General features: G+C 49.5%; 1 protein-coding gene across 1 annotated transcript; it reads right to left on the reverse strand.

Annotated features, from left to right (window-relative positions):
- Positions 1–10,931: 10,931 nt before the first annotated feature.
- On the reverse strand, positions 10,932–12,666 carry LOC133916222 (galactinol synthase 1-like). Its single transcript, XM_062359804.1, has 4 exons — positions 12,227–12,666; positions 11,796–12,119; positions 11,559–11,693; positions 10,932–11,456 (listed from the first exon to the last, which is right to left on the reverse strand). The coding sequence occupies exons 1-4, from the start codon at positions 12,548–12,550 to the stop codon at positions 11,217–11,219; spliced, it is 1,023 nt and encodes a 340-aa protein (XP_062215788.1). The 5' UTR covers positions 12,551–12,666; the 3' UTR covers positions 10,932–11,216.
- Between the last annotated feature and the right edge of the window lie 1,499 nt (positions 12,667–14,165).

Consider the following 14,165-nt stretch of genomic DNA (forward strand, 5'->3'; position numbering starts at 1 on the left):
CTTTATTCTATGTCTGTACTTTTGCCACTTATTTTACCGATAATCGATTGAGGTGGTTGAATATAAGGTGGGAAGGGTTAACTAAATTTAAGGAGTAACCCACGTGGCACATAGTGGTTCGTTGGAGAATTGATCCTCAAGAGAACAATGATAAATGAGTTTTAAATGAGTTTTAACAGCATATCACTATATTATATTTCTTCTCAAGTTTCTCCCGCAGGATTTTTAGAGGAGTTTTTACGTAATGTATTTGGATGACCAAATTCATCAAGGAGTGTTGTGAAATAACTACCTCTAGTAAAGAGACATCTTTAGGTATTTAATCATGTGATCAATTTATCAACTATTAAGAGTTGTGTCTATTGGAAAATAGTTTCTTTCTAATAGATATGTCTTTTTATCACGTCTATTTAACATGTATAAATATATAAACACTCCATAAATAGATAGCAGGAGTTTTTTTTTTCACTTTCTTGCCTCTATACAATTACTTACAATAGATGGCATGTTCTGGCCTAGCCTCTGCAATCCTCGTGGCTAGCGAAGTCCCTTAGGATAACGATGATTAGGACTAGCAACTTTCATTGATTTTTTAAGACCAATTAGGATTGCCATCTCTCTCTTTTCTTTTCGAGACTAATAAGGATTGGCATCTTAATTACACCGCACATCTACATCCCGCCTTCTGAAGAAAAAATTCGGTCCGAGCATTGAAGTTATGTGGTTAGCATGTCAATTTATCGCAGTTTGCAAGAAGATTTTCTGGTGTTAGATCAAGTGTTATTCTTGGAGCACTATTAACAATGCCATACAGGCTACCTAAACGATAGCTGGTGACAAAATATCTTGCTATATAATGGAGTCAACTAACACCGCCATCTGCCCCCATAGTCCAGATTGTAAAACCGGCTGCATTTAAAGGACGAAGAAGATAAGTACGTGATACCGCACATGACAAGGTGCAGCTACATTACAATTTATATTGTCGTACGATGAACCGTTTAAAATATAATGCCTCAATTTCATATATCACTACACTTTTATTTGACACCTATTTATACGACTGGTTTCGTCGCTACTTTAACCTATGTCTGTATTTCTGTCGCTTGTTTTACCGATAATTGATTGGGGTGGTTGAACCTAAGTGAAAGTGGAGAGAAATCACACACTGCTCAATTGATAAGCACGGGATTACATAAATAGCCTAAGCCAGCACAAGCCTTCCATATATCTAATACCGGCTTATGGAAACAAGCATCCGGTAGATAAAAGAAGGGAGGCCCGGGATTAGCACTAGCCAAATATAGAGATATAGTCCTAATATAGTCTAACACGCCTCCGCAGTCGTAACGGCAGAAGGACGAATGTTCAGACTGGACCGAAACTCTTGGAAGACAGACGTAGGCAGCCCTTTCGTGAAGATGTCGGCATATTGGGAAGACGTCAGGACGTGTAACACACGGACGTCACCAAGAGCAACACGTTCACGGACAAAATGCAAGTCGATCTCCACATGCTTGGTACGCTGATGCTGAACCGGGTTGCTGGAGAGGTAGACGGCGCTGACATTGTCACAATAAACTAGAGTCGCACGCCGGAGAGGACTGTGTAACTCCATGAGTAACTGGCGCAACCAGACAGCTTCTGCAACACCATTTGCCACAGCACGGTACTCTGCTTCGGCACTGGATCGAGACACTGTGTGTTGTCGCTTAGATGACCATGAGACGAGATTGTCACCAAGGAAGACACCATAGCCCGAGGTGGACTTACGTGTATCGGGACAGCCTGCCCAATCAGCATCAAAGTAGACAACAAGGCCAGCAATAGAAGTCCGGTGAAGCATTAAGCCGTGTTCAAGAGTACCCTGTAGATACCGAAGGATGCGTTTCACCAAGGCGAGATGAGGCTCACGAGGATCATGCATAAAGAGGCACGCTTGCTGCACAGCATATGCAATGTCCGGACGGGTGAAAGTCAGGTACTGCAGGGCACCAGCAAGACTGCGATAGTGAGTTGGATCCTCCACAGGGGCACCATCACCATAGAGTTTGGCATGGGTATCCACAGGCGTGCTGCAAGGTTTGCATGCGGACATCCCAGCGCGTTCCAATATGTCCAGAATGTACTGACGCTGTGAGAGAAACAGACCCCCATCGTGACGACTGACTGAAATACCAAGAAAATAGTGCAGTGGCCCAAGGTCCTTCATAGCAAACTCCTGCTGAAGAGCTGAGATAGTGCGGCGAAGAAGGTCCACTGAAGAGGCGTCAAGACAATGTCATCGACATACAGGAGCAAATAAACAGTGTCCATACCTCGGTGAAAGACAAACAGTGATGTGTCGGACTTGGCTTCCGAAAAACCAAGGGAAATCAGATGAGAGGCAAACCGACTGTACCATGCTCGGGGTGCCTGCTTCAACCCATAAAGAGACTTGTTCAGTCGACACACATGATCAGGCCGGGTAGAATCAGCAAAGCCAGATGGTTGTACGCAGTAGACTGTCTTTGAAAGAGTGCCATGTAGGAAGGCGTTTTTCACATCAAGCTGGTGAATCGGCCAGTCACGGGAGAGAGCCAATGTGAGAACTGTGCGAACAGTAGCAGGCTTAACCACAGGACTGAAAGTCTCATCAAAATCGACACCGGGCCATTGGGTGAAGCTACGGAGCACCCAGCGTGCTTTATATCAATCAAGAGAACCATCCCGCCGAAACTTATGACGAAAAACCCACTTGCCTGTAACAATGTTGGCACCAGGAGGACGAGGGATGAGGTCCCAGGTATTGTTGGCCTGAAGAGCCTCGAATTCCTCAGTCATGGCCGCTCGCCAATTAGGATCGGACAATGCGCCACGGTACGTCTTCGGGAGCGGCGAGAGGGTCGATGCTTGAAGATTCAAGCAATCGACTGGAAGACGAAACCCGGCTTTTCCCTGAGTGACCATGTGATGATCATTGTTCACAGGTGGAACGGAGACAACGTGCTTCGGACCGGTCCGACTGGCAACAACCTGCGACAATGAGTCAACAGGGGCAGTCGAACCGTGCTGAGCGCTCGGAATGAGCGCAGACGCGGCTCCAGAAGTGGACGGCAGAGTTGCAGTCGGCGTTGGCGCAGCAGGCACGCTGGCACTTGGCGTTGGCGAGGTAGGCGCGCTAGACACCCGGGCACTGGACGCCTAGGTGCTGGACACGTGAACACCACTGGACGCCTGGGCGCCGGACACGTGAACGCCTGGAGAGGCAGCACCCGCCGTGCTGACGCCTGGCATCTGGAGGCTCGGTGAGGCAGCCGATCGCCTGGCCGTGCTGAGCATGGGCGCGCGGTGAGCCAGCATAGCAGGACCGAGCCCAGGGAGGACTGACGGGAGGCAGTCCAGTCGTGGCCACGGTGCTGCAGCAGCTTGGCCTGGATCGGTGGCGGATCCGGCTGGAGCTGAGACGCCAGTAGAACCTGCAGAGGAGCGCGACCCTATGGGCAGCGGCAAGGAGTGCATGTTTGACAGGAAATCAAAGTCAGACAGCGGCAAGGCCGCGTTAGTAGCAAAAGGGAAAGATGCCTCATCAAATGTGACATGCCGGGAGATGATTATCCTATTGGATGATAAATCAAGGCACCGATAACCTTTTTGTTCCGAACGGTAGCCAAGGAAGACGCACAAGGTGGATCGAGGCGAAAGCTTATGTGCGGACGTGGAGGAGAGATTGGGGTAGCATCGACAACCAAAAACACGAAGGTGATCATAGGAGGGGTGGACGCCGTAAAGGGTGAAATATGGTGTGAGGAAGCCAAGAGTTTTGGTTGGATGACGGTTTAGGAGGTATGTGGCGGCATGGAGTGCTTCGACCCAATAAGAAGGAGGCATGCTTGCTTGGAACAGGAGAGAACGAATGATGTTATTGGTGGTACGGATGACACGCTCGGCCTTTCCATTTTGCTGAGATGTATATGGACACGACATGCGGAGTGCAACGCCGTGGGTGAGGAAGAAGTGGCGGGCAGATGAGTTGTCAAACTCATGGCCATTATCGCATTGCACACTTTTGATGGTGCACCCGAACTGAGTCTGGACGATAGAGTGGAAAAAGTATCCGACTTTAAACGCAAAGGAAAAGTCCAGAGGAAGTGGGAGCAGTCATCAAGAATAACGAGGTAATACTTGTAACTAGAGACACTAGGCACAGGGGAGGTCCAAAGATCACAATGTATTAAATCGAAATTCTTTTGAGCACGCGAGGTAGAAGTAGCAAAAGGTAAACAAATGTGTCGGCCAAGTTGACAGGCATGGCACACAGATTCATTTGCACCATTATTACAAGTGATGGCGGAGCTACTAGCTAATTTGGAGAGAGCCTCGGAGCCAGGATGACCGAGGCGGCGATGCCAAAGAGTGGTGGTGACAGCGGTGAGGGCCTGCGGACTGGAGGGATACGGCAGCAACGGGTAGAGGGAACCAGTGCTATTGCACCTGGCGATCACGCTCCTGGTGCGAAGGTCCTTCACAGAAATGCCATAGGGGTCAAATTCAACGGAACAGTTGTTATCAATTGTGAATTGACGAACGGAAATCAAATTCTTAATAATTTGAGGTGTAACGAGGACGTTCCGAAGGTGAAAAAGACCATAAGTACTAGGAATGTGAGTAGAGCCAGTGGAGGTAATAGGCAGCAGTGACCCGTTACCGACGATGACATTCGAAGGAGTGGAACGAGAAACAGGAGAAGAGGCGGAAAGGTTACCGGCATCGGGTGTCATGTGAGAGGTGGCACCGGAGTCCATGTACCATTCACCAGTGGGGGGTGGCGTTAGCGTCATTGTGTTGAACGCGTTCGCCAGGGCCGCCTGATCCCAGGAGACATGCTGAGGCGCCTGTGCCTGCTGCAGATGAGCCCCGGTGTCCACCATGCCGGGGTAGCTCAAGGGCACACCAGGGTAGCCAGCGTGCGCGTAGAACGCGTGCGGAGGCACTGGGCGCGGGTGCTGCGCGCCCCTGTGTGGGGCGCTCGGGCGGGCACCAGGATGCGGCGAGTGATGGGGCCACACTTGCACGGTGCCGGTCCATGGATTGAAGAAGGAGGGCCACGTCCCGGCCGGGATGCCGCCTGCGCCGGCCGTGACGCCCCCTGCGCCCGATGCGGGACCAGCGGGCCGAGGACCAGAGGAGCCCCCTGCGCCGTGACCGGGCTGGTTCTTGTGACGACGACGGTTGTTTGGGTGGTTGCTGCCGCCCGTGGTGGATGGCGCGGTGCTGGGCGCACCGCTTTGTCCGCCGTTGCCATGCGTGTCGGCCACCAGCGCCATGGAGGAGGGCGCCCGACGATCTGCCATCGTGAGCTCCTCCAACAAGAGGTCGTTGCGGACGTCGACGAAAGATGGAAACGGCTTCTGCCGTTTCAGGAGAGCCGCCATATGGGAGTACTTCTCGTTGAGGCCGCGCAGGATGGACAGCACAAGGGTGCGGTCCTGAACGGGTTCGCCAAGATCACCGAGGAGGTCGGCCATGTTCTTCAGCTTACGGCAATAATCGGAGATAGCGAGATCGCCTTGGACGAGAGTGCGGAACTCAGCGTCAAGAAGCAATGCACGGGTCTCCTTGTTGCCGATGAACTGGTCTTCAAGTGCCAACCAGACGGCGCGGGCGTTGGTGCTCGGCACCATGACGATCTCGAGGAGGCCGGTGGAGATGGTGCCGTACAACCACGAGAGGACGACACAATCCATGCGCCGCCATGACGCGCAGTCGGGGTAGGTGTCGTCGAAGAGGACGTGCTCAGTGAGCGCGTACTTTCCGAGCGTGACGAGGTGGAGGCCGTGCCACTTGGAGTAACTCGCGGATGCGAGGTCGAGGACGATGGGAACGAGCGAACGGATGTTGGTGACGGAGACTGCTTGCGCGTGGAGAGCGACGACAACAGCGGCATCGGCCTCTGCCGCAGCACGCTAGCGGTCTTCTTCCGTGGCGTGACGGCGCTCGGCCTCGGCACGGAGGCGCGCCTCATCTGCGCGCTGGCGCTCGAGTTCCTCGGGGGTGAGTTCGCCGGCCATGGCAGCGGCGAAGAGATTAGGAGCGAAAGCGGTAGAGGGAGGTCACAGGAGCGACCGTCTCGGATACCATGAAAGTGGAGAGAAATCACACACTGCTCAATTGATAAGCACGGGATTACATAAATAGCCTAAGCCAGCACAAGCCTTCCATATATCTAATACAGGCTTATGGAAACAAGCATCCGGTAGATAAAGGAAGGGAGGCCCGGGATTAGCACTAGCCAAATATAGAGATATAGTCCTAATATAGTCTAACACTAAGGTTGGAAGTGTCAACTAAATTTAAGGAGTAACTCACGTGGCACGCAGTGGTTCGTTGGAGAATTGATCCTCAAGAACAATGACAAATGCTCTTGCCACAGCAGTTGAACTTATTGACAACAGAAATTCCGGACGAGTTTAAGGTTGCACTGAACTTACGAGACGAATGTCTCCCAATGCATATGGCACATGTGGCAACGAAGGCTAAGCGAAAGAGAGGATTATCTTACCCAAGACATGATCTAGACCGCTGATTTTACCGTACCTGATACCTTGTCTTCCGACAGCAGGCTATCGGTCGAGGATGAGGACCCGAGGACGGGTGGATAAAGATGATATGGATCAGGTGTCCGCCGCACGCACGGGCCGGCCGGCGCTTTACTTTCCGTTGCCAGACGCCACCGTGCAGCGCGTGCACGGTGCGAGCGTGGCCCGCCGGCCGCGTGATGGACCGTGCGTGGGCATGAGTGGACGGACGAAAGTACGCCGAGCCCCAGAGATGCCGCGACGCGCGACACCCAGATGGCGAGCCTCGGCATGTACGGCCGCGCGCGGTGTCGCGCCACAGCCACTCAGGTTCCATGTTCCTATAGTAGCATGTCTGCCGTGTCACACAACGATCAAGTGCCACCGAACGTATGTAGAGCCAAACACGGAGCACCCACAGACCACAGCCGCGCGCGCGTACACGTACGCCTCCCGGACAGACAGCCTCTACTGATCGCGCACGTGTCCGCTGTTCAATCGATCCTCCAGCTCCAATGGTAATCAGGTGCCCTTGTTTCTCTTTGGAAACTAGAGTTGTGTCAGATTGTGGTAGCTTGATTTGAAAGCACACACAGTCTGGCATTCACACAACGAGAACAAACACCTCGACGGCGCCACTGCACGTACGCCGGGCGGTGCACCGACCTGTTGACCTTATCATCATATGATCCAGGCCAAACCGGCGCGGACGCCGAGTAATTAGCTAGGAGTCATACGGGTGGTGTACGTGCAGTGTTCATGCGGTACGTGAAAAGAGAATATAGGTGAAGAGTGATAACTTTTATAGGATGCATAGAGTGATAACTTTTATAGGATGCATTTATCGGTCATTCTAAATACGTTATTGATAAGTTGTTATGGATGACAGGTGTAGATCTGTCATAAATGTAATTATAGGTGGCGGGTTATAACTTAACTCGTCACCAATAAATATCACACTATAAAAAACTATTTTTCGAGATATCTTGAGTAATTTTCTACAGACGGTTGAACAGTTGGCGAAAACCTCCTACGGTTACGGATAAGAAACGCCTCTAGAAATAACCATCTATTAAAAATTCATAATTTTTTCATATGAAGTCAGATGAGAAAAAACTATATATAAAAATTATAGCTCTCGATGAGATCTACAACTTTGTAGTTGATATTTTTTTATTTAAAATCATTTAAATGTCCAAATTCAAACGATTATTTGGGCATCTAAATGACTTCAAATGAAAAACTTTTCAACTAAAAAGTTGTAGATCTCGTCGAGGGCTACAATTTTTATATAAAGTTTGTCCTCATCTAATTTCATATGAAAAAATTATAAATTTTTAAAGATAAACTATCACCTATTTTCACAGGCGGTTCATATAAAGAACCGCCTGTAAAAATGTCCATATTTTTATAGACATTTCACATAAGAAACCGCCTATAAAAATGGGTGATAGCTTATCTTTAAAAATTCATAACTTTTCTATACGAAGTCAGATGAGGACAAACTTTGTATGAAAATTATAGCCCTCGACGAGATATACAACTTTGTAGTTGAAAAGTTTTTTATTTAAAGTCATTTAGATGCCTAAATAATCGTTTAAAGTTTCAGATTGCAGATATCAAAAGAATTACATATGCTTATATATTCAGTGGTCGTTCTCTAGTGTGATGTTGGGGAGGGTTCGCGCGACCCGACAGGTTTCAAGTTCGAGTGCCAAAAACCGCGTAGCACGCGTATTTCGTGCGAAAAAACGCGTGACTTGACTTGCGACGTCGCGACCCTGTAGGGTTCCTGGTCGGTAAAAAAAATTCGGATTAAAAAGTATCGATTCGGGGACCGATTATCGCAGGCGGTCCGCTTAAGAAACCGCATGTGGAAACTGTTCATTTCTACATGCCTTCGATCGCAGGCGGGTGCGCTAAGCGCCTGTGAAAATGAATTACCACCCGCCTCTAGAAATAATTTTTTAGTAGTGTCATACACCTATAATTGAACATAAGTGACAGATCGTAACAGTGACCCGTCACTTATAACTGTTAACCATGTTTCACTTTTTTAGACACGAAAAAAGTTTTAAAAAATTATTTTTTTCACCCGAGAGGCACCCTAATACAAGACCCATCGCATATGCCCAATCCATATCATTTTCAAATATATTGTGGTCTTTGCATTTCGTGGGACTCGAACCCGCGTCCAGCCTCGCGCGCGACTCTCTTACCACCTCGACTATCACGTGCTTGTGATAGAAACGGGTTATATTGTCATTTTAACCTTCGTTGATGAAGGTAATATGTGACGGGTTAAAACTGTGACCTGTCACTTATGCAAGTCATAGGTGATGGGTCACAATGTTTTTTCCAAAATATTGAACCAAAGTGCTTTTAGTAAAAAGGCATAATTTTACATACGAACTCCGATTTTGAATTTTTTTTACTCTACGAACATCTACAGAAAAAGTTACATCCGTTTCTCCCTGACTTTGTCGGGTTCGGAGAATTATTCGAGGCCAAAAACGGCTTGAAAGGACTTCTCGCCGTCGAAAGTTTATGAATCATTTTCGGAACGCGTGTTTGTGTCTATTGCCGCCACCCCTTATATCAAACTTGAGTAAAATTGTACAATAATTACTATTCTAGTACTGCTGAGGTGAGATAAAATAAAAGAAAAATAATTTTTTTTGGCCTACTATACATATATATACGAGTATATGTATATACACTTTTGCATAGAGAAAAATATTGTGTATATGTATCTACATAAATCTAAGTGTATATATATATATGAATACCTAGGGGTATATATATACACACAATACATGAAATGATAACTCTATGTATTGATCAAGTTATTGGTGATGGGTCAAGTTGTGAACCATCATTAATAACTAGTTAGGATGATCCGTCACTGATAAGTTAGTTATTGATGTCAATAACTGGTTAGGATGATCTGTCACTTATAAGTTGTAATAGGTGATAGGTCACACATATGACCCGTCATCTATAATTGACTTAGGATGACTCGTCACTTTTATTATCAGTGACGGGTTATATTATGACTCGTCACTTATTTCGTATCTCTTTTTCTATTTTTCACGTAGTGATGACACGTATGCATGTCAGTACGGTCGATGGCTGGGCGTCCATGATCGACGGTGCGTTTACCTATGGCAGGCGGCAGCTGCAGCCAATCGAAAGCTACCGAAATCAAATCTATCTGGTTTCGGTCGGATAACTCGTCATTTATGCGAAGTTGCGGATCAATCCTGTTAGGTTTAATTCGTTTCTTCGAGGTTCCAGAATATCGGTATAAATGGCATTTGAAGACCCCAGGGAAACGGGAGAGTGAAGACACCTGTATGCTGCTGATTTGATCACTAGCCTTTAGTCCACTTTTTCCGTACAGTGTTAATGTGGTCTCTTTCTTTCGTAATCCGCAGGAAAACTTCCACGTGGTACTATCTATGTAGATTTTAGTTAAGCTTAGGTCAGAACCACTAGTCCACTACAAGCACAAACATTCCGTTAGAAATGTCTAAAATGCAGATTCTAAATCTAGAGATAAATGTCTAAGAATCTGTAAATCTATGACGACCTTACTCTAGAAAAAAAACATGTGAATGCGTCCATTAGGTCGAAATGTCTAAGATGCAAACAATGCCCTTTCTTTTCAGGCTGCAGGCCCAGTCGCCCAGCTCTGTATACTCACCAGTACAGTTGGTCACCCGACGGAGGAAACGGTATGGCACACGCAGTATTTCATATCACGAGTACGTGACTGTAGCTGTGTAACAACGTCAACAGCGTGGGTCCAGACATGGGAGCTGCCGACGAAAAGATCATGTCCCTGTCGATGAGGCCCACACGCACGGAGTCGTGACGCACACCAGGTCACCGTGGTAATCAGGGCCCACCTGATGCCCCTGCAGCAGCAAGATTTTGGGGGCACCGGACCAACCCAGAAGTGGACGTTTCTGCCTCAGAGAAACCAGCATGTGCTCTCCTAGAAAACATCTGAACCACTCGAGACACGGCGACCACAGCGCAAAACAAAAACGGGTCCCCCTGTGGCGCAGGGCGGGCATCTAGCCGAAGCTCTTGTTCCGTTGCACATTGCCGTAGCCAGAGTGTACGTCACACTCCAAATGAAGCGTCCGAAAACAACGCGCGAACCATCCAGAAAGTTCAGGGGAGCTCTCGCCAACGCGCCAGCTCAGAACTGCATTGTGTGCATCACTTATCACGCACCTGTACGCTTCAGTGACTGTTCCACCTTTAAAACTCCGGAAAATGGAGTCGGGAAAACGAAGGAAAAGAAAAGCATTGTGCGAGCATCGCCACCAGACGTGCAAGTGACACAGAATCTGACATAAAATAGAAAGATGACCATAATTTTTGCAGCTTCCTATTAATTTACCAACCAAAGTACACATAATTCCCTCGTGCAGACAAATACTCTAGCTGTGACCCGAGGGGGTATATTCACAGTACTAGCTCGTTCACAGGGAACGAGCTGATCGCAAATTAGACACCCTAACTAAAAAAACTAAAACGCAAATTAAGGCCTTTTATATGGAGATTCGTTTTATATGTTTTGATGACCACGCCAGCACGGCCACCCGAGCGGCACGCAAGGCCCCCGGAGTGGGGCGCGCGACAGGATCACGCGGCCGAGGGCGCGGTGACGTACTTGACCGTGCGGGCCTCCGCCAGCGCCGCGCGGAGCGGCTTCTTGGCCGCGGCCTCGACCTCGTCGGCGTCGGCGTCGGCTGGCACGACGGGCAGGCCTTTGAAGTCGAGGGTCTCGTCCTGGTAGATGTCCCACCAGTTCTTCACCAACATCTTGATGTCCTCCCTGTCCATGTTCGCCTCCTTGCCAGTGTACCTCCATGGCTTCGATCCCTGCAACCATTTTTTTTTACCTCGGTTCAGTAAGCAAGCACACACAAGAACGGCAAATCGAACGAAATTAACCACAGCTGATCGAGATGATAATCAACGTACCGCTGCACAGTAGTGCACGACCTTGACCTTCTCGAGTTGCACGTTCTCGGGATGCCTCCAGAGCATGGCCAGAACAAGGTTATACACGAGCGGGATCGGCTTGTACTGCTCCCTGAAGAACATGTTCAGGAAATCCTGCGAAATTCAAGAAACCAAGAACAGTGAGTACGCATGCCCCCACCCGAAGTCAAGAGCTTGAGCGCCCGTGCCATGCGTACCGACGGCGAGCTCACTCACCTGCTCTGCGAAGGAGGTGGGTGTAGTCACGCGGAGGGTGTCGAGCAGGGCCTTGGCGGTGTCCATGCTGGGCTCGTGCACGAACATGCCGGCGTTGAAGTAGAGCGACGGCGGAGGGCCAAGCTCAGCGGTGGGCCACGCCACCTTGTCCGGGCACTGCTGGCAGTAGCCGATCTTATACTGCGGGGTGTGGCTCCACGTCTTCTCGCAGAAGCAGTCCATTACCGCGTAGAAGTGCCCCTTCTCCAGCTCGAACAGCTCGTCGATGTTCTCGAACACCTGGATGTCCGCGTCCAGGTAAACCATCCTCTCGTACTCCACGAACTGAACGAATTGGGAAAATCAACGTCGACATGTGAGCACACCACAACAGAATTACGCGCAAGAACGGTAGTGGAGCAGCTCATGAATTAGTTCAGTTAATTCGTTACCTCCCAGATGCGGAGCTTGGAGTAGTTGAGGACGTAGTACGCCATGGCGAACTGGGTCTGGTTCTCGGGCGGGTAGACGGGCTCTATCTCGCGGAGGATGCAGCCCTGCGAGATGAGGATGCGGCGGTGGGACTCGGGCACGTCGGACAGCATGGCCACCACCAGCGGGTAGGCCGAGCCGACCTTGCGCAGGCCCTTGGCCAGCCCCACCACGCCCTTCCAGTAGTCCCCGTCGCCGGCCAGGAACGTCACGTACGCCCTTGTAACGGGCTTCAGAGTCGCCGCGGCCTTGGCGGTCATCTTTCCGGCCAGCTCAGGAGCCATCTCGTCAGAGAAGCTTCAGTCTTCGGGCTACAAGCGAGTTTTGTTTGGGATTTGGAGGGTGTTGCTTTGTGGTTGCTGAGTGTGATTTTGCTCGAGCTTTCTCTTGGTGATTTCGCGGTGGGTTGCCAGGGTTTAAATAGATAACTGGAGGGTGAAATGGTCCCCAGCTACGTCGGTCACAGGATAAGGCCCGTGCGATCTGAGGCGTACGTGTGGCGGGATTGCGGGATCGGGCGGTGGCCGCGCCTGGACGGAAGCTTCGTGAGGGGGCAGTTTCGGGAATTCCAGGAGGAAGGCGCGAGAAGTGTGGGGGGGGGGGGGATATTTGTTTACGACGTTCATGGCGTGGTGGGGTCCGAGAACTTGTTTATTGTTACAATTTCTGCTCGTTAATTGGGGTATGAATTGAATGATGACGAATGAGGCGTTAATTATTTACGTATCCCATTGATCCACTTTTACTTTTTTATAGCTGATCCTGCTTTTACTTGCATACATGGCAATCCTTTAGTGAGAAAATCGCTCGGCCAATTGGTGCTAGCTGAATCGAGAATCGGATGCGAGACACAACGGCAAAGATTGATGGGGAATGGATGATCCATTTTGCCCGGTTTTCTGATTTGTGGATTTAATTACTAGTATATTTCTTGTCATCGGATCAGTGGGGCACTTCAATTTGCAGAAACGTCCCACCTTAGATCTCACTGACATCCGAACTCGAAAATGAGAAACAAATCTGGGGTCACGATAATTAAGCAGTTCCTTACATAGATAATTGAGAATCACTGCGTAATTCATTTTTCGAATATAAGTTTCTTATCGTTCCCGTTTTCACGTAAATAGGCAACTAGCCAACTACGGAAATTCACTAACATTTATATTTACATCAGCAAGATCTTTAGCCTAGGCTCGAAGCAGGTACAGTATTCAGCTCGCGGAGTAGTAGCACACTAGCACTTCTAATACGAGGCTAATAACGCGACACCACGCATGAGATGGCTAATTTTCCTCTACATTTGTTACTGTGCACGTCGAGAATTTGTGACGGGAAAAGCCCGTGCCCCATGATACTAGCAGTATGAGATGTGCCGTCACAGTGATGCTGGTACCAGTGCACTGCAGTAGACCTCTTCACGACGACGTGGTAGCGAGTGCGACTAAAAAATAAGTATCTACATGGTAGACTTCCGATCGTCCTCATGATTTGCCACGTTGTCTCCCAGAGTCTCCACCGTCCAGATCACGGAGCTCCCGTGACCTCACGTCGCTACTCTCTCGTGCCAGGCTGGCAGCCCAGCCCAGACGAGAGGCCAGGTCGCCAGGATGGTTCCGGAAGAGCATATATTCTTGGGATCCGAACTACTCCGTACTTTTAGAGTCACCAGCCGCCCGATCTCGTCGAGCAACGCGCGAACGTAGTAGGTTCAGGAAGGCGCTATGGCCTGCGAGAGGGACGGCAACTGTTCGCCGATAGCGGACGTGGGTCCGGGTGGGGCCTGCCATATTTTTCTCTAGACCGCTGCGGTGCCACGTCCACTAGCACTGCCGCTTCGTAGATGCTTCTCGGGACTCGGGAGGGTGCTTTGCCGTGGCAAAAATGGGTACTCCTGCTGAC

The sequence above is a fragment of the Phragmites australis genome, chromosome 4, assembly GCF_958298935.1.
Source record: "Phragmites australis chromosome 4, lpPhrAust1.1, whole genome shotgun sequence".
NCBI lineage: Eukaryota > Viridiplantae > Streptophyta > Magnoliopsida > Poales > Poaceae > Phragmites > Phragmites australis.